The sequence below is a fragment of the Taudactylus pleione genome, unplaced genomic scaffold (assembly GCF_031769625.1).
Source record: "Taudactylus pleione unplaced genomic scaffold, aTauple2 ptg000089l, whole genome shotgun sequence".
Classification (NCBI taxonomy): Eukaryota; Metazoa; Chordata; class Amphibia; order Anura; family Myobatrachidae; genus Taudactylus; species Taudactylus pleione.
Window position 1 is genome coordinate 15,148,397 of NW_028284491.1, and position 21,491 is coordinate 15,169,887.

Below are 21,491 nucleotides of genomic sequence, written 5' to 3' on the forward strand. Positions count from 1 at the left end.
GGAATTAAAATGGATTGTTTGAAGGTGTGCATCATTTCATTCACAGAACATGCCTACAACTGTGAAGTTGTGGTTTTTTTTTTATATTGTGAATCAAACATTTAGGACAACATAACAGAAAACTTAATCGTGCATAACTATTCACCCCCTTAAAGTCAGTACTTTGTTGAGCCACCTTCTGCGGCAATTACAGCTGCAAGTCGCTTTGGATAAGTCTCTATGAGCTTGCCACATCTTGCCCCTGGGATTTTTGCCCACTCCTCAAGGCAAAACTGCTCCAGCTCCTTCATGTTGGATGGTTTCCGCTTGTGAACAGCAATCTTCAAGTCTGACCACACATTCTCAATTGGATTGAGATCTGGGCTTTGACTAGGCCATTCCAACACATTTAAATGTTTCCCCTTAAACCACTCGAGTGTTGCTTTAGCAGTATGCTTCGGGTAACTGTCCTGCTGGAAGGTGAACCTCTGTCCCAGTCTCAAATCACAGGCAGACTGAACCAGGTTTTGCTCAGGAATATCCCTGTATTTAGCACCACCCATCTTTCCCTCGACTCGAATCAGTTTCCCAGTCCCTGCTGCTGAAAAACATACCCACAGCATGATGCTGCCACCACCATGTTTCACTGTGGGGAAGGTGTTCTTGGGGTGATGGGATGTGTTGGGTATGCGCCTTATATAGCGTTTTCCTTGGTGGCCGAAAAAGTTCAATTTTAGTCTCATCTGACCAGAGCACCTTCCTCCATACATTTGGGAGTCGCCCACATGCCTTTTGGCAAACTAAATCGTGTCTTCTTATTTTTATCACTAAGTAATGGCTCTTTTCTGGCCACTCTTCCATAAAGCCCAGCTCTGTGGAGTGTACGGCTTATTGTGGTCGCATGCACAGATACACCAGTCTCTGCTGTGGAACTCTGCAGCTCCTTCAGGGTTACCCTTGGTCTCTGTGCTGCCCCTTTGATTAATGCCTTCCTTGCCCGGTCTGAGTTTTGGTGGGCGGCCCTCTCTTGGCAGGTTTGTTGTGGTACCATGTTCTTTCCATTTGATGATGATGGATTTGATGGTGCTTCGGGTCATCATCAAATATTTGGATATTTTTTAATAACCCAACCCAGAATTGTACTTCTCAACAACTTTGTCCCTGACTTGTTTGGAGAGCTCCTTGGTCTTCATGGTGTGATGCCTCTGACTTAGTTGTGTTGCAGCCTCTGGGGCCTTTCAGGAAAGGTGTGTTTATACTGACAGATCATGTGACACTTAGATTTCACACAGGTGGACTTCATTTCACTAATTATGTGACTTCTGAAGGTAATTAGTTGCACCAGAACTTTTGAGGGGCCTCATAGCAAAGGGGGTGATTACATATGCACATGCCAAATTTCAGAATTTTATTTATAAAGATTCTTTTTTATATATATTTTTCTCATTTCACTTCACCAAATTAGACTATTTTGTGCAGATCCATCACATAAAATTCAGATAAACAAAAAAAATAAATGACATGTTGTAATGTAACAAAAAAAGGTAAAAAGCCAGGGGGGGTAAATACTTTTGCAAGGCACTGTATATCCATGAATCTGTACATCATATTCTGCAGCAAAGAAATAACGGGATGTAGTTTCAATCCCGGCTGTCGGCATGCTGGCACTCAGAGTGCAGACGTCAGAATGCCATCATCAGTCAGAATCCCGGCGTCCCGACAGTAAGGGGTAGTGTTGGGGTTAGGCACTGGGGGTGGGGGGGGGGGGGGGGGAGGGTTAGGTTTAGGGATAGGATACTTAACAGGAGTCTGTATCCTAACCTTGTCAGAATGCCGGCTTCGGGATTCTGACCGCCGGCATCCCATACCAAACCCAGAATAACTGCCCGATTATGTAAGACATGGCTAGAAAACTCAGTGCAGACAGAGAAAAATAGCAATTTATGTGGTAAAAGTTGCAGAAGACCAGAGACAGGCCATCTTATATTTGCCTCAATGTACTTGCAGCTTGGATATTTAGGATAGACTTATAATAACCCCTCATAATAAAATAGTGAAACACAGCTCATCTCTTATCTGAAGGTGGGGAGGGTGAACACATCTGTGACCCATATTAGAACTCACCTTGTATAGAACATAAATAAGTAGTGCAAGCAGCAACAGCCCAATTAATATGGCTAGTATTATGATCCACAGTGGTACACCGTAACTGCTCTCTGGTTTCAGCCAGTGAATAGTTGTATTGACCTGTAAAACAGAGGTCTATGTTATGCAGGTGTTAATTTATGCTGTATATTCTAGGAAGGATACCAGCCAGTGCCCAGAGAGGACACCGAACTTTAAAGGTGACAGAATTATAGCAGTAGTGATTTTATAAGGTCAGATCAATATTAACTTTCTAAACAAGAAATAACAGTAGTGTGTGTACAAAGCACAAGGTAAAATGTCACTCTGTACATCTTATAGCCGAATGTGTTTCTGTAAGTAAACACATTGTGCATGTAGCAAGTGACTTTGGGCATCCTTATTTTGTTATTACTGTCTTTCCACACTGTAACCTGTTATCCAGCTACACCGGGTCAGATTGTGAGACGCATGTATGTATGCAGTCCCAATTACGTTAGCTTCCTGCTATTGGAATCCCCATGCGAACATCCGCTGATACACAGAGTAGGCTGCAGCTTTGCGACTGCACCGCTCCCAGCCCGCGGCTTGTGACAGCAGTCATTATCACTACTATCAGTACTTGCGCCAGCCCTGTCTTTAGCGCAGAAGATCTGACTCTCTCTGCATATGTTCATCTCAGATAGGACAACGCAGAACCAGGCCCATAGTACCTAACATGATGAGTAGAGAGCACACACTCCACTGTAATAAGGATGTAATGTTACTATATTAAAGGACTGATCTGATATTCAACCAATCTTCCACTAACTTCTTAATGATGAAACATACCTGATGCGTTCCCTGAGGATACTTAGCAGGCAGGATTTTGTATGGTAGTCGCTGAATGTGATATGCTGCTTCACACTGCAGAGCAAATCCCTGGTTCTCTTTCTAAACAAACCCAAAAACACACAAGCAATACGGCATTAGACAGTTCATATACACAGTTATCACCACTATGGGTATACAGAGCCTCATAAGTCCGACCATCTCCAGCAACAAATCATTATTCAATACACATGTAAGAGCGCCACTTCAAGCACAGAGGCATTCTGCATTCCTGCTCTGTTACAAAGGCAAGTGTTTGTATTTGGTCTCTGATGGATGAATAGAATGGCCACTTCCCTACTCTTTAAAGTCACAAATTATATTTTAACTCAATTACTTTTTAAAAAAAAAAATTTTTATGAAAAACCACACTTGAATCAGGGCAATTGATTTTTAGATTAAATTGATTAAGATACGGGAAAAAGTTACACTCTATGAACTATGCAGATTAATATTAGTGCACTTGTCATCTACACATCGCAGGCAGTAAATGTATGGCATGAACCAACATTCAGGGGGAAAGTGTCATTAGGAACCAGCATCATCAGGGTAGATCATATTCCTAGGAATACGGATTCAGCCCACAAAACGCTGTAGCTTCCCTGGCTGAATCTAGTTGGTGACAGTACTCTGATGCTAAACAGCAGAGACACTAAAGTACAGTATGACTAAAATTTGTTAAACTGACTGTCAGAAATATTAAGATAGGAAAAAAAATAGTTTTTCAAATACCTTCAGCCAATAAATCCTTTTGACACTTGTAGCTGTTTAATGTTCAGTTTTGCTACAAACTACAGGAGAATAAAGTAAAAAAATAAATATAGAATATTTTTTTCTCTCATGTTGTTTGTAGCAAAACTGAACTATAAATCGCTACAAGTGTCAAAAGGATTTGTTGGCTGAAGGAATTTGAACAACATATTTTTGAGTTTGAAATTTATTATAACCACTAGGTGGCGCTAAGAGTTTTAAATTAGACTTCCAACTCACTGAAATTCTGACCTGTATAACAGCGAGAGTTATAAAACATGTATCTATGGGAACTTATGATCACTTGTAATGAACAATGCACCCTGACTTTTCAGCAAAAACGGAAAAAAAAAGAAAAACAAAAAAAAAGCCAAAACAAAATCAAATGATACACCAACAGAAAAAATGTGCAAAAATCACTTTTTAGATGAGGAGAGTTTGGTAGAAACATGGCGTACCTGTAAGAAAGTGTTGGCCCAGACCCGGAAATGGACTTTAAGGATCGCCCGCTGCTGCTTCTCCAGTGCACCAACATCACAGCGTAGGTGGAAACAGTCTTTGTGGTGCTGATGACATTTCTACAGAGAGAGTTACAGAACTGGCTCATAACATACAAATACAGAAGAGTGTTGGCATATTACTTAAAGTGCTCACATATATTGCTAGGGTACCTGCACATTTCCAGCCTGATTACGCTGTATAGCAAGAGATATCCACTGCATATACTACAGTGAATATGCACGGGCATTATATTCAAATAGCCTGAAGATACAGTATATGACAACTCTCTCTGCAACAGGATACTATTGCGTCACTGTACGGCAAACATTTGCTAAAACAAGGAACTTTTAGACTTAGGAAATCCATCGGTTTGAATTTGCAACTACACATTCATATCAATGACAGCATGTTAGGTAAGCATGCAAGGAGAGAACCTTTGTTAGGTAAATCCATTGAATTGAAAAGGCCAAAAGCAATATTTAAATACAAATTGTAAGTGTTACTGGCTGCATGGTACAGCATTCACACCCATGAGATTTACACCCATTGGACACTCACAAGAAAATGTGATCCTCCAGCAGGGACTCGGGATGTATCTCGGCGTTCCACGTGATGGCCAGTCTTCCCTGAGTCTTGCTCCTTTGAATACGGAATACAGAGAAGTGAAAGAGTAAGAATACATAGGAACAGAGACTACACAGTATAACGCTGTCAGAAGAGCGATTACACGCATCATATTACTTACCTGCAGTTTAAGTGGATTGACAGGTGGATTAGTGTTAGTGGTACAGTTTGCCAAGCCGTGCACAGAATAGTTCATAACATACATCACATGTTCTTCATTATGCATCATTGGGCAGCTCAGTATTAAGATACCATGGCTAATCGAACTTGGGCCCAGGTTTGCCAGCTGGTAATAGAAAAGAAAAAAGTAGCTTGATGACTCTTTACACATGTTAGGTGTGTGCAAACATGTCACAGGTCATTTCTCATTCCCAACTAGTTCACGTCAAACTCTGCTTTCTCACCTCATACACGTGATTGACCTCTGGCCCTGCTTCTTCCACATGAGTGGGCTTTTTGATTGTCTTCCAGTTTGCAAGTGGGAAGATAACACTATCTGGCTTTGACACCCTGAAAGGGAAGTACAGATCAATGATTCCAGTTGTGGAGTCACTAAACAGCTCTTCACATATATAAAATCACAAATACCTCAAAAGACAAAAGGAAAACTCTCTAAAGAGGTAAATAAGGATGGTGCAGGCTGGTCTCATGTATCTGCAGAAGGGGAGGAGCTTCATGAGGCGATCAAGCAATAAATTGTACATTATGCAATGCACTCTGCAGTGAAAAACCATCCTTGGACTTGCTGAGCACCTAGATTTCAGCTGGCGCACATAGGTTTAGGTAGCAGGAAGTCCACATTTATAGAGGAGGAGCAGCAGCTTGCACGGGCAGAGGGGAGGAGACAGGCAAAGTGAAGGGATTCTTACTGAATTATGGATTGTGCATGTCATCTTACATGGTTTTGCAGAGCAGTGTACAAATGAGCTAACAGAATGAGATATTTGACAGGATGTTAAAAGGGATGTATGTGATCATTTCTGTGCTGTAGGACGCATGCCCATTTTCACTTCATAAAAGGCTTGAATCTTCCACTAGCTCTGAGCTGGCTGAGATTGGGCGTCTCCCTATGGTTTTAGTGAAACAAGTTTAGCACATTAATGTTGTAGTTCAGCAGAGAAGCAGATTTCCAGGGATTTACAGAACAGAAATCATGTATGAGGCTGAACCAAGCAAACATAAAAATGGGGTAGTACTAAAGTGATAAGAGGTGAGACTTCCATGTGAAGGATACACTTTAATAGCTCCAGTTTTCCCCACCTGTCCGCACACATTGGGGCACTCACTAGCAATCCATCCAAGTGCACACACATACAAAAGTACTGTGCTTCAAATTAGACACAAATCCATGGTACTGTGCTTCATAAATGGCCTAAATTAGTATAAATTATATGATATTTACTGTATGCCCTTTATTTAAACAACTGACAGTCGCCTTTCCGGTCTTCTACAAAAAACATTACCACTGTCTGGCTGATTGTTAATACAGTTCCAAACAAATGAAATTATGGGACAGGATGTGTGTTTTTGTCTTCTGAATAAAAGGTGGCTGAACCGCCCTGGGCCAGAGTTTAACCTAATTAGTGCTTTTAACAAAAACAAACATAAGCGGAGCCTACAGTGCCGGAGGGAAGCCAAGCATCCGAAAGGTGATAAGCGGGAGACAAAAGGTGCATTACATGAACAAGTGGTGAACCTGTCAGCAGCAACACAATATACCTATTACACTAGAAACACATGAATAAAGAGACCTGAAGAGCTCTTGTGATTTCCCCATTAAACATCATCTGAAGCTTTCTAGAATGAAATGGGAATGAATGCAAACGTTTATCAGTGTGCTGATGCTGTATATGCCGTGTGGCTCAAGATCTGGGCTGAAGTATTTTACCATGTCTAAGAATTCCACCATTCCCAATGTAACCATCACTGCCCTTGCCTGCAACGTCTGATCCTCCAGGCAGGGCCGTACCAAGAGTAGTATCACTGGTGCTGCCATCCAGAGAGCAAGGCTAAGGGCTGGGCCCCTGTGGATCCCGGTTCTCTGCAGACTTGTGACAGTCAGCACAGAGGAGTCAGAGAGAAGATGATTAGGAATACTGGCTGAGACGACAAGTTTTAGATGTGAAAAATATGCTCCAGGTCAGCTCAATGTAGTCTGTGCAGCCATCCGCATGTAGCATCCTCAGTAAGCTCCAAGTGGCTGCACTTCCCGATGCTGGGGGCTCCTCCCTCCAGTGCTACACTTCCCGGAGCTGGGGGCTCCACCCTCCAGTGCTACACTTCCCGGAGCTGGGGGCCCATCTCCTCTCTGCGCGATGTCATGCCCTTAGGGGGTGGAGGCGACAGGGCACTCTGGAGCTTTGTTATTGCTGTGGTCAAACGTTTGTTGGGGGGGCATTATGAAGGTGGCAAAGAATGGGACGGGAGATTTGTCTGGCACTGCATCCAAGACATTGCCTAAAGATCTGAAAGAATGCAAAGATTGGATGGCTGCATCACGGATCCATTGTAGCGATTGCTTCATTCATCTCCAGTTATCCGAAGCTTCTTGGTATAATCAGTCAAATCAGTATAGGAGATTCCCATTATCAATGCTTTTGACACACAGAATTAAAATTTGTAGTGAAACCCACGGAAAAACTTAATGTCGCTTTGAGTCTGAACTAAAAATAAAATGGTGACCCCCATTTTAGCTCATGGCTGGAAGCACAGGATTATTTTGGAGAATGACAGAATAATCTTACAGGAAATACCTCAAGGTAAATACATGTCCCAGATACAAAGTATGCAGAGGAAACTACAATCATTAATAAGCACACAGTGAAATCAGCAGTCATACACAATGGGGTATTGGCTGTAACAGAGAACAGAGCTAGGACTCTAGAAGTAGATACATCTGTTTACAATCAGCTAGTTGTATGATGGTTTAGGTAGACTGAAACCTGTAATTTATTTTTGTATTTAGAACATGATCTCACCATTCCAAAAATATATCACTACTGATACTGTATGTTCACTCATGAATATTGTCCAGAAGTTATATACTGCGCATTACCATACTTCTACTTAAGTTCCACACGCAAAGACATTTTCACTGTGATCAATGACCAGACGGAATGTGCCCATACTGCATGTGGCACTGAAAAGTAGCAATGTGATAGTTTTATGCCTATTCACCATGGCTGCAAATGCGGACAGAGGGCGTTTGCAACCAGCATGTGGATGTACAGTCATCTCCTGGCTGCACTACCAGACACTTTTTTGGTCTAGTAGGAATCAGCCACCCTGGCCAAGTGGCAACAGATAATGGCAGTCATGTGTAAGTAATGTGGTCAGCCAGTTCTTGTTATTAGCCCACATTACCCAATTTAACACTTTATATGCACATACAATTTCCTAGTATCTACAGTATATATTTTAAAATAGGCACTTTCATATGTTGCATTTAGTCTCCCATTGATGCTGTAGAGCAGGGGTCTTCAACCTTTGCCCTCCAGCTGCTGTGGAACTACACATCCCAGCATGCACTGCCACCTTTTTTTATATAAAAGCATGCTAAAACTATGGCAGTGCATGCTGGGATGTGTAGTTCCACAGCAGCTGAAGGGCCAAGGTTGAAGACACCTGCTATAGAGTATAAATGTATATAACCATCAGGAGTGGTGAGAGAAGTGATGTAAAACCCATTAGGTCCTGTATACTTGTCAGTAAATAAATTGACACAAATATTTTTTTGCACACAAGTTTTAAAACCCTTCGAAAAATTATGTAATTTTCATTCAAAGATCTCTTCCCCCCCTTAACAGTTATAAGCCAACTTACCCGAAAAACGATACAGACGTAAAAGCCTCTACATTAATTGCTAGCTGCACAAGTTCGCTCTGGGAGTTATTGGCGTTTTTGCTGTAAAGAGAATGGAAAGACTTTATACAGTGTGTGAAAAACAATGTGCTCTAGGCTTTGCGTAAGAAACTACTCAACAGATAATTGTCCCGAAGATACATTTGTGACCGTTATAACAATTGCTAAAACAGAGCCATCTCATTAGGAAAGTGCAGGCACCCAGAATGCAATTTCATTCTAGAGCAGTGGTTCTCAAACTTGGCCTCAGGACCCCACAGTTCACATTTTGCAGGTCACCCAGCAGGTGCACAGGTGCACGGATTACTCACTGACACATTTTAAAAGATCCACAGGTGAAGCTAATTCTCTTACTAGTGATTCTGTGAGGAGATCTGGAAAACATGCACTGTTTGGAATCCTGAGGACAGAGTTTGAGAATCTGTGCTCTAGAGCAATGTGGGATAGCTATAGAAGAAAGCTGTAACCTCCCTGGTCAAAATTCTGTGTCAGCCACTAGGTCTATAGGAGTTTTTTGCTTCTTCCAGACTGCAAACCCTTAATGGGTATATAGAAATATTGAGTTTGTTTTCTTTTATAGCCATACATTGAATTGAAAATAAGAGGATTAACAAACCATTGTATAGGCTATAAGGGTGTGCGACTGGTGCCACCACAAAGAGCTCTGTGAGCGGCACTGTTGCTGCCCCCATGGCCTTTGCTTCTGGCTAGTAGGATGCCTGGAGCCGCACCCTACAGCCAGGAACGCTGCAGCAGTGCCTCCAGTAGTGGTTTCCTTTGGACACTAAAGGCAGACACCCTTCTGTGTATACAGCTGCATGGAGCGTCTTCTAGACACCCCGTGCAGCTGCTGCATGTCTGGATGCTGGCTGGACCTGTCCCTTATGCCAGACTTCATGCACAAAGAGGAGGGGCCAGCACAGGGCGCATGTTACGGCACAGGATGCTATTGCAAGCTTGTGCTAGAAATAATAATAATAAAAAATAAAAAAAAGCTTCCATACAGCAGTAAGGTCTCACTGCTGGTAGAATTGCAAATGAAAACACATGTCATGCAAGCGTGTTTGACATATGTTCCCCTACACGTTTTTCTCAGCACTCACATGTGGTTGACAAGAGATTAGATTTTTACATGCATCTGTGACCTAACCAGAAATGTATCTCCACCACATCTCTAAACACAAATGGGCATGTTTACAGTACACTCCCAATGAAATGAATAGACTTCAAGTGTGCCTATGAGCATTCCATTCATTTCAATGGAACAAGCAGCATCCAGACAAAAAGCCTCAATTTAAATGCGAGTAATACATGGCTCTTGTGTGTCACTGGAAACAGTGTGTGTCTCATTGTCAGACTCCTTTCCATGAGTTGTACTAGTGTCTGAAATGCATGTAATTTAATATCAGTTGGCATGAGGTCTAAGATTTATCCATATTGGTGCCAGTACAGAAAAAACACCATTGCAACCAAAAACCCAACTGCTGAGTTCTAGTGAACTAAAGAGAAAAGGGAGAGTGACGTGAGAGCCAAACTACTGTTCCTTTCAGATTCACTTGATTTAGATTTTTACGTTAGCTAATGTTAATGGCGGCTTTAATACGTGATTTTTTTTGCACTAGTACCCAAGCATAAAAGTCTGACAACTTACAATATCTTATGAACTTGACATTGACTAAAATTAATTGATTTCTCTATTCACTCTAAAATAAACCTGGTGACCAAAAGGATGGAGGTTTCTAATTTTTTTTTTTAAAGTACAATAGATATTGGATGTGGGGTTAAATTAGACACAAGGGTCTGACGATGGGCTGTACACATACAAGTAATTTACATGAGGAAAACAGTCATTTTTGACTCCCACCTCTATGGGATGAGAGCACTAAGAAGCAAGGTTCTCCTGCGGTGTTAGTGCCTGAGGTTCCGATGGAACCTTGTGGCTAATTTACTTCTCCAGCACTGGACAGCGGAACATCATTTACTCAATTCAAGAAACCTAACAGCGCACAATTAAATCTTATCCAACCTGCATCAATCACAAAGATCTATTAATAAACGGATGTATATATTAGAAGGGTTGGGAGTAACAATGTCCCTCGCTAAGGCCCAAGTGTCCCGGTTCAATGCGTTTTCAACATACCTGCGAATCTGAAAGTCAAAGCGAACTTTCTGACTGGTGTCCCGAAGATGTGGCACAGTGAATCTCAGCCCACCCCAAAGCTGGAGGAGAAATTAACAGAGGGGAAAATATTAATTGACAATGATCCATTAAACAATTTGGATGTATACAGATGTAACATATTGGCAACATGGAGTCTGAGTGTAAATGGTTACACTTTTGACATGTTAAATTGTCTGTTAAATGATTTGCGATTTAAAAACAGTTTTGTTTTTTTTCCCTTTTATTCTGAACGAAAAAGTGAAATGGCAGTTCCCTCATAGGACCGAAGGGTCATTTTGAATCCATGATAATTCCCACATGGAAGACCCCAATGATGTCTCACACCCCTATAGCCACTAGACCATACCTCTAATGCATTGCATAGTGGGAGATTACTACCAACAGGGAGGCTGACAGGACGGCTTATGGAGAGAACCACAAAAAAAAGACAAAAGTAGCGATTCTACCGAATAGTGCAGGTAAAAACTTACCAGCATAAATCATACAAAGCCAGGTAATGACCCACAACAAATCATTTTATAGATTCATCCCCTAATATTTACATTATACAGTATAAAAGAAAAGATAACATAGGATTCAAGTTACTTTAATTAAATAAAAAGTCACATGAGGGCTAAAGAATTTGGCCTAATTGGAGCATATATTTCATGATTTACTTAGAAAAAGGATCATTCTTCTCTCTTTCTCTAAATACAGTACAGCTATGGATTCATTTTACTGGCTGTACTCCTGTTTTTAACCCACACTTTTCCTTTCATTCAGTCCAGATAAAGTCAATAAGTAATGGCGTTAAACATAGATTAGCACTAACTGATCTGTTCAGTGGAGAGTCACTCAGGAAACAGTGACAGCAGCAGAAGCAGAGCAAAGGGTCCGTGGTAACCAGAGAGAATGTTGGTAGCTATCAGGGCCTAGCAAGATTATTCTAACCCTAACCTCTCCCCCCAAGTGCCTGACCCTAATCCCCCCTCTAAGTGCCTAACCCCCCCTTCCAAACTGCCTACACCGAAGGGGTGCCTAACCCTAACCTCCCCCCGGGGGTGCCTAACCCTAACCCCCCCTTCCCCTAGACTAACCCTCCCGGGGGGGTGCCTAACTCCAAGTCCCCCCCTGGGCGCCCTAAACCTAACCTTCCCCCCCGTGGCTGTCCGCTCGAGGCGCCCGCCATCCCTTCGATCGGGATGCCAGGCGCCGGTCTTCTGGAGTCGGGTAAACGACAGGCGTCTAGGTCATTTATCCCACACCAGGATAAAGCAGCCGGGAAGCCAGCTGTCTGTATTAAGGCAGCCGGTTTCCCGACTGCATACCATTTGAGAGACTTCCTGTGAGTTCCCCAATACTCCTGACTCCACGCGGGGGTGATCCAATCAGTCACAGAGAATCAAAACAAAAGATCATCCATAGTGAGCAAAACACTGTAAGCTCACTGTGTACCATCAATGGTAAAAACACTGAACATCGGAAACAAACCATTGATGGTTCCAATGTGATCACGATTACAATATAGATCTGTCCCATAAACAGCCAGGTGTACAGCTTATGACCAACTGGGCTAGACAATCTTATATTCAGTCTAATATTCACATAGAAACACTAAACACTGTGGGGTAGATGGAGCAAAACTTGGAGAGCTTCTGTCACTTTAAAGGCTGTGTTTGAAAAATGACAGTTAGGAGCTAATTGGTTGTTACTTTATCGCCCTCCAGGCTTTTATAAATCTTTCCCTGTACATAGTAATAATTATTGGCTTCTCAACTTACACTAGTCATGGGTTTCATTGGGTTTCCCAGGTCACAGATCACCAAGCGGGTTTCATTCTGCAGCTCGTATCGACAAGGCAGCAAAGAGAGGTTCTGTGGAGGACACATCCATTGATTAGAGCCAAGGAGATGATAACAATAGAAATGAATAAGAAATTAGGGAGATGGTCACACACTGATAACAGATAAGAAAGGAATAGGTGCATTGTCTTATAAAGAACAGGTTGTTAGAGAAAGGATGGCGCCGGGACACAAAGTAGCCATGTCCACGTTTGGTTCTTCTATGGTCCAAGAGCAGAAGACACTCATTGTATAACAAGACTCGCACAGCTGGAGACCCTTACTTCATGGTTTCTCACTATGCCACTGTATTCTGCCTCTGTGGGCAGGATGACATAGAGCTCCGCCTCATATGCTCCACCTTCTCCATCATTCAAGGCATTGAACAGCAGAGTCAGGGAGTTCTCATCACCCAGATACACGGATTTCCGATCACTGTAAGACATATGTTACTACTACAGGAGCTGTGGAACATGTATGAACACTATACCTCCCAGGGTCATAACTCTCATTCCTGGAGGCCATGAAAAATCACTTCTAGTAATATGTGAAGAAAAAGTGACTCAGACAAGAAGATTAAAGCTAGGCTCAATGCATGAAGAACCATCCTCTGAGACACAGTCATGCGCTGCACTTCCTGTTACTCCCTGGACACAATGTTCTGAAAATACTGCACAACAGTACAGACATTTATCATTTACATTATAAAGGAAATCACTATAACTTACTAGAAATAATGGTGCACATAAAGGCTGTAATTCTGACAGCCAAATAGGCCATTTCTAAGCCCAATGAGACACAAATTATAGTGTGTATGAGCCTAAAAAAGCAGTTGATCATGATCAGCAATCTGCACAATATGAAGTTCTTATTAGTGGATACTGATGTACTGTATATGTATTTAATGTCCAATCATACTTGTTTTACCTCTGCATGATGCTTATCATAATATTTAAAGAGACATTAATACATAAATGATATCCTTTGCACATTGTGCTTAGTAATGCCATAACTCTGCAATTAAATAGGATTATGTATGAAACAAACATATACAAGTGTAGACAGGGGGCACTGTGGATGAATAAAAGCCTGTGGAATATGGGGGAAATGGGAAAATGTAATAACTCATGAGATGCAGGAAGCAGCATGAATCTGCCCAATGTTTTAAAGCAGCAATAATTAAACAAACGCAGAACCAGGTTCGTTCTTTCCCAGAATCACACTCACCTGGATACATTGAGCTTCAGATCTGGAACACAGATATTGTTAACACAATCCAGCTGAATCTGAGCCTAAGGTAAGGAGACGCACATGAGTACTGGGGTCACAAATTATGCCAAGACAGTTATGGTAACATTGCACATGCAAGGTGGAAATTATATTGATCATATATATATATATACACACACACACACACACACACACACACACATTGTGATAGGATCACTGGTAAAGTGGTCTGTGGCAGGGACATTTATCCCAGATTCCTGTCCTATGTGTTTAAAATCCCCAGGAGAAAGTCTGCAGTGTAGCAGGCTTGAGTTTCGGCTTTTTGAAAAGCCGGTTTGGGACCTGGGGGTTGTGGGTGAGAGGAGAGGGAGGGCTCCACCCAGCGCCACTCCAGGTTTTGGTTCTCGCAGCCTGTTAACAGGTTGTTAGTTTTCCACCTGAGAGTGGCCAATATAAGCCTAGTGAGTTTAGGGCAGATTGTCTCACCTGGGAGAGCAGACAGGGAGTTTGCTCAGAAACACTTGGAAAACCTATCTGAGTACTGTGCTGCTTCCCTGCTGCTGTGTGTGTGTGTAAGGAAGGAGTCCCCTACCCAGGAGAGGGACCTCCTAATCTGACTGTGTCACAACACATACATTATATATATATATATATATATACACATACATACATATATATATACATACACACACTTATTTTTTTAACCATTTCATTATTACACAAGCACAATTCTACAATTAGAAATTAACATTACAAATTTTAGCCCTGAGCTACCAAGTGACTGGAAATATCAGCACCGTATGTATGCAAGAACGGCATAACGTAGCTTGTTAGAGGAAATGATTCCCAATATTTTGGCTGAGCGCAGTGCCTCGTATCAGGTGAACTTTGCCAAGTTTTAGAGATAACAGAGACTGAGGGGTCTAGTTACTAAAGTAGTTTTGCTGTTAATCTACAAAGAACAGACAAATTATTTATTATGGAGGCCATTTATCATAAGTGTACATAATATCAAGGCAGTCACTCGGTTTTCAGTCGCAGAAGCAGTCCACATGCTTTCAATGAGGATTGTGAAATTAGCCATCTTTATATAGTGTTAGCAATTGTAGCCTATAGGCTCCATTTTCATAGTTGTTCTGCGAAAAGGGATCTTCGGATCCCTCTCTGGCAGCTTATACTTGCACATGCGCAACCCCATATCTGGACATGTGCCGTAGGCAAGGAAAATCCATACTCAGTAGCAAGGGGTGGTAGCATAAGCCATCACTTTACTATTTGCTCTTCACTGGGACGGTTTCTGATCAGAATCCCTGTCCTGAGAAGTTTGATAAATAGCCCAATGAAAAGAATTTCTTATTGCTCCAATATGCAGAAAATGTGAGAGGTTACTTCACTAATGATTAGTGTCACAGCGCCCTGCGCCGAGCACGGCCCTGATCGCATCACGTCATGCCGCAGGGGGGACCGCCAGTGCCCGGAAGAACAACAGTGCCCAGGGCATCCTCAGGATGTCTGGGGGGGCTGTATAGGTTGCAGCATCCATGCCAGGACACCGCAGCCGTTCTGAATGCAGGGTGCAGTTCCAGGCACCTTGTTAGATAGATGCAGGGATCATGGGGCAGCAAATGTCCTAGTTATGGCTCTGCTAATGATTACTTTAAGAAACAAATGAGGCTAAAAGGAGCTATATTTTAGGATAAATTGAGAAGTTTCTATGAAGTGGGATAAGGAAGGATTCTGCAGGGGATGTAGGTTTGACTTTGCAGTGACTTGTTTCCAACATATACAAGTGCAGATTAAAACGGGGTTTCTAAAGACCAACTGGATGAACTTTGAGAAGCACTTACAGATCATTAGGCACACCTGCACAGAGAGAGAAGCAGCGCGGTTTGTTAGAGAATTAGCGCAGTGGTCTGTAAAGTATTCTTACAGAGAGGTTCTATTGCATTGGTACTGCCACCCTACCACACTCCTTATCTTACGTGCTTTACATAGGTTTTGCAATGAATCCATAGGCAAGGCATCTAGCAGTAATGAGACCAATGTGATTTCCCTGCCAGCTGACCTTCTGCTCAATGTAGTTCTTAGTCTGGTAATTGAAGATTGGCAATAACCCATGAGCATCAGTAGGGGCCTGTGCATCCAGGGAGAAGTTCAGAGAGATGTAAATTGGAGAGAGCTTGTCCCGGAATTCTGTCTCATCCTGAAAAAAAAAAAAGGGCCAAGAATAAAACAAGAGTCTATATTTGACCTTTTCAGGCCTTTATATCCACCTTATGTATTTAAAAAAAAAAATACCACAGCACTCAAACTACTGCATATATGTTGACCAATCACAACCCTAACTGGTTAAAAGTAGTTACTGTCTGGTCTATGGCCAAGTACATGTATCTTGGCTTTGCTTTACTTCTGCATTCCTAACGTATATACTGTAGTTTAGAACCTGCTCACAAATATTAGTTGTTGTACATTACAAATTCTTGGCAAGTCCCTTCAACAAAACAGAATCTAAGGATGGGGAGAACGTGAACTGCACAGTTTATTTGTAGTTGTAAGAGCTGAGAGACAGAAAACTTCCAGGTTACTGAACAAAATGCAGATTATAAATCCAAAATTCTATGATCTTACAACTACAAATAAACCATGCAGTTCCCGTTCTCCCCAGCCTTAGATTTTGTACTGTTGAAGAAACTTGCCAAGAATTTCTAATGTACAAAAAATAATAAATGAATAAAATAAAAAAAAAGAAAATGTAATTTCTGAAACTTTCTGGAATTCAACATTAGGTTAAGGAGTGTTACTCAATGAAGAATTATACACAGCACATTCTGAGCTTGTATACAATACTGCATTTCATTAGCAGGCAAGAAAAGGATTTCCTTCCATGTGCAATAGATTCAAATTTACGGCTTGTGGTCCTAAAGGAGGGCAGATAATGAATTGGTTACATGCACAGGAATAGAACCGTACTTTATCAACGTATAGATTGTAAGCTCCACTGTGTCAGGGGCTGATGCGATTGGCCAAATATTCTCTGTAAAGCGCTACAGAATGTGTGCACTATATAATTAACTGGTAAAAATTAAACTCCTGGGAGACATAGCTGTCAAATTTTCCGTATAGAATTAAGTACAATCTGACAAATCACCTTGAGGTAGATCTTCATCTCACTGCATTGTTCCTGGCCGCCATTGTGTAAGAGAACACTCTGAGTCAGGTGGGGAAGGCCGGATTTCAAGAACAGTGCTCTCCTCACAGCCCCTTTCTGCTTCATAGAGTCCAGCTGCAGCTTTACGTTAATCCCTGCCAGAAATACACAGCCAATAAACTCAGGCAGTGGATCATACAACACATGGATATAGAGAGGAGAATAAATGCTATTCAGGGCAGTGTATATTTAAATGTACACACTCACCAATTGTATTTGGCACATGTTTCCCTGATGCGTTCAGGCAGAAACTAAGGTTTACACTGAAAGGAATGAGAAATGTAAAGAAATCCAGATGTGAGAAGATTTCATGAAGGCATCACATAGTAATTGGTACTGTAGGCATTTACATGTAGGTAGTAAAAAGCAAAACGCCATATTTTCACAGAAAATAAAATGAAGTGAAAGACAAAATATGACAGAGCTTATTGGCAACAGTTAAATAGTCACACATTATTTGCAATAGGTTGTGGTGCACTGATGACAAGGTCAGACAGTTCTTCTCCCCAAAAGTAATGTGCACCACCACTGCAGAACAAGAGCTACCAAAGATATTCCAATGAACTCATGTTGTACCACTACTTTAATGTGCACCACCCTTATAGGTCAGTATTTGCGTCTATATCTTGAACTGAACCAGTCATCTGCCACAAGGGAATAAACACAATTTTATAGGCTAAACCCATATTCATTAAAGAATACATTGGTAAGCTCTACAAGGCACACAGTAACATTTTGTTGAGGAGACTTTACTGAACTCTGGTGCTGTGGGTTAAGCCCATTAAAAAAGGTCTTAAGTATTTTAAACTAAGGGTAGAGATATCCACTAGAAACTTCATCAGCTGTAGAAAGGTTAAGCAGCTGTTTTAAAGACGCCTTTACAATTGCACATTCATTGAAGCCCTAGGCACACTGCCAGGCTTTACATGGTTCCCTAGCAACAGCCAAACTACTGTGTTCTAAATATATAGATTAGAAGAACATAATCAAATGATCTCAGTTAGATTCACTTAAATCCTGGATAACAGGATTGACCCTGCAACTTATCACATAAAAAGCAGAACTAATACAGTGAAGATAAATACACTTCAAAGCCTCACTGTAACTTTCCATTGACAATTAACCATGTATAGGAGTTAATAATGTGATTGAAATATATATAATAGATTCTAACATAAAATTGAAGAATACAGATACTAGCATCGTTTATTACAAACTAGCTGGAATACCCAGGTTGAAGAATGGACCTTGTAGTACATCTGCAGCCTTCATTTTTTACATTGTCCTTGCCTATAACCCCATTCCATTGATCTTGGAAAGGACTCCACTATTTGATAACATGGTTTTAGCCTTGAAAAAGGACAGATCTATCCATTTATATGTGCTTGGAGGAAATTAGTAACTGTCAGTGCAGGTGCAGTGTGACAGTTGATCCTGCGACTCACTGCTCTTGCATTGGAGCTCTGCCTGCCCCCCACTGGTACATATCAGCCTGTGCCTTTAGATCAGAACAGTTTTAGGCACTGGACGACATCCTGAGCAGAATTGCTTAAGCCTTAAACCAAAATTTCAAATCAGAGACTCCACAGCCTACTTGGTGGGCACCATGTAGACCTCCATTGCCCCAACGAAAACGAATCCTGGTCAAACTACACCACCATGCCAAATTTCGTGGAGCTAGGTACAAAACTCTGGCCATGTATAAAGGACAGTCAGACACACACTTTCTCTTATTCTATAGATATTCTGCTTAAATAAATGTGCAAATTCTTACACACATCAACTGTAATGCAAAACTGCATTTGTTCATAAATTCTTTCTGATGTTTAATAAAAAGTTCTTCACTATACAGCCATATGTCTTCTGTGACCCAATACACTGAGGCACAAAGCAATGATTACAGCTACACCAAAAAGGGCAGAAGTAGTGCAGTCTCATCTAACAATCAGTGGTGCCATTTTGATCTGTATAATATATATTATAGACATGTACATACATACATACATACATACATACATACATACAGAGAGAGAGAGAGAGAGAGAGAGAGAGAGATCATTTAACACCATTTTAAAAAAGGACAAATTCATATAAAGACAATCTACAAATATTACAAACAAACAGTCTTATTGCTTCAGGAAGAACATTAGACTCACCAGGATACTGGCATGGCAGTGCCTTCATTTAGACAGGTCTTCTCCTCTGGGTTAATCATTGACGACGAGATGGACAAAGAGGCACTGGCATGAACAATTGGACGCCCCCTGCAGAGGATGAAATTTACTTAGCACAAAGTTTTTCTCCACTAAGTCATATGTCCGATAATGATGTCCCTGTCAATGCTGTAAGATTCTACCAGAGAAGACAGTCACTGGCCACAGTAACATTGGACACAACAGCACTGGGTTAGCAACTTGTATGATCAACTTAGCTCCTTAAGAGCAAGAGGTTTTGTTGGCTTATAAATTAATAGGGTGTCCTTTAAGCAAGGGAGAGATTCATATACATTTGGTCTAAAACAATGTAATAGATCATTAGCTATGAATAAGTACGCTGCAGTTCTATTACTATGATACAATAATAAAGAATAAAAAATGATTGTTTATGTTAAAAAGAACGAATAAAGAACCATATAAAGGGGTACCATTCAAAGCCACATTGTAGGGCACAATAATGGCCACATTTGGCAGCAGGTTAGCAGTAATTACAGCTGTCATATAGAGCACAGCAAATGTACAGTACTGACAGGAAGTCTGTCACTAGGAAGTAACATCACTTGCTCTAAGGCTAGGTATATCATTAATTATTATTACAAGACATTTCCTTTTTATAGATTAAAGGTAGCTTATGAATTTTTGCATTGTACTTACCGGTACACCACTGCCTTGTCAACACCAAATGCTCCCACAATAAGGTCTAGGGAAAAAAAGAAATTAAATATACAATATGTTTTCAAGATTGGTGAATAGCACCTCCATAGATATATAATTTGACATACACTATAATCATACCACTATGGGGAAATATTGGAACCTTCTAAACAAATACAACAAACTCTGGTTTTGTGATTAATAGCAATATCGGTGCGGGACCATCTAATATTGAAATATACAATATACTTCTATCATGCCACTTCAAGAACATGGAGATGGTGGAAGAAAAAATGGATTGCCATATTTGGATTTCTTGATAGAATGTGCAAAATTAATGCACACCTACAGTTCACACAAATACTGAGGTCAGCAAAAATAGCTTCTAATTAAACAGTCGTTATTTCTGAGCTAGACTAGTTATTATATGTCAGATGAATAATTTACAAAGGTAATAAGAGTTATCCCATCTGGAAACTGTACCTGGATAGCCATTTCCATCGAGGTCTTTACCTCCTCTGGCGGAGAACCCAAAGAAAGCAGGAGCCATGGGAGAACCCCACACTCCTTTCAGTACTTGAGAAGGTTTCGCGCTCAGACCCCCAGCGTGACCATTGTAAATAAACACCACTCCTCTGTCTTCAAATGGGGCACTGACTGCAATATCTGAAATGAGAAATAGTCATATGCTTATATTCAACAAAACATATCAGACATAAAATACGTAAAACCAATACACTAGATAAATCAGAGGATCATATTATGTATACTTGACACATTTTCAAATTACTACAGGACAGGAATATGCCTGCCTGAACAATATGTATCATTTATTATTACAATATACTATAGATTTGAGAATTCACCTTGATTGGCCATTGCACAATGATGAATGCCTGCAGATATTACATGGTGAGTTTTGGCCAGATAAAACTAAACTACTGCAGTGTTTCACAACAATCAAACAGTAAATATCCGCCTTCTACTTACCATTGTAGCCATCTTGATCCAAGTCTCCTAAAACAGCAATGGAGCTACCAAATCTGGCGTACTCCTGCTGCCCCGTCAACACCAAGGATGGGATGCTGGACATATTGTAATCCTGTAGGTAGACATACACACGTCCCACCTCCTGAATTCTGCCATCATGGGTCCTCTCCATAAACAAGGGGGCTCCTATCAGTAGGTCATCTAGTCTGAAGGGCAAATATTCAAAGTTACAAAATGTTGTATTAGCACTATAACCAATTTAACTTTCATAAAATGTAGTAATTCTTCCCAGATGTAGATTGAGGGGTAGATTTACTAAAACAAGAAAATAAATAAAATTGGAGGTTCTGCCCAAAGTAACCAATCAGGTTATTACAATCATTTATATAGCATCTATTCAATAATGGAAAGCTAAAATCCTATTGGGAGAGGTTGTCCTTACAGTTTTCTTTTTTAGAGGTTTTTGTGTTTCAAAATACTAG

At 41.0% G+C, this 21,491-nt stretch overlaps 1 protein-coding gene across 1 annotated transcript in view; it reads right to left on the reverse strand.

The window, feature by feature from the left end:
• The window catches only part of ITGA5 (integrin subunit alpha 5), a 97,617-nt gene that overhangs the window by 3,976 nt on the left and 72,150 nt on the right, over window positions 1-21,491 (reverse strand). Inside the window, exons 12-29 of the mRNA XM_088469208.1 lie at window positions 21,010-21,215; window positions 20,503-20,685; window positions 20,020-20,065; window positions 19,306-19,413; window positions 17,357-17,412; window positions 17,090-17,244; window positions 16,007-16,144; window positions 13,939-14,003; window positions 12,996-13,146; window positions 12,652-12,744; window positions 10,850-10,929; window positions 8,671-8,751; window positions 5,253-5,358; window positions 4,970-5,134; window positions 4,783-4,863; window positions 4,182-4,301; window positions 2,935-3,036; window positions 2,104-2,226 (exon numbers count right to left, since the gene is read on the reverse strand). Of these exons, the coding sequence (XP_088325334.1) occupies window positions 2,104-2,226; window positions 2,935-3,036; window positions 4,182-4,301; window positions 4,783-4,863; window positions 4,970-5,134; window positions 5,253-5,358; window positions 8,671-8,751; window positions 10,850-10,929; window positions 12,652-12,744; window positions 12,996-13,146; window positions 13,939-14,003; window positions 16,007-16,144; window positions 17,090-17,244; window positions 17,357-17,412; window positions 19,306-19,413; window positions 20,020-20,065; window positions 20,503-20,685; window positions 21,010-21,215 (2,059 nt within the window). The remainder of the gene's footprint in view (window positions 1-2,103; window positions 2,227-2,934; window positions 3,037-4,181; window positions 4,302-4,782; window positions 4,864-4,969; window positions 5,135-5,252; window positions 5,359-8,670; window positions 8,752-10,849; window positions 10,930-12,651; window positions 12,745-12,995; window positions 13,147-13,938; window positions 14,004-16,006; window positions 16,145-17,089; window positions 17,245-17,356; window positions 17,413-19,305; window positions 19,414-20,019; window positions 20,066-20,502; window positions 20,686-21,009; window positions 21,216-21,491) is intronic.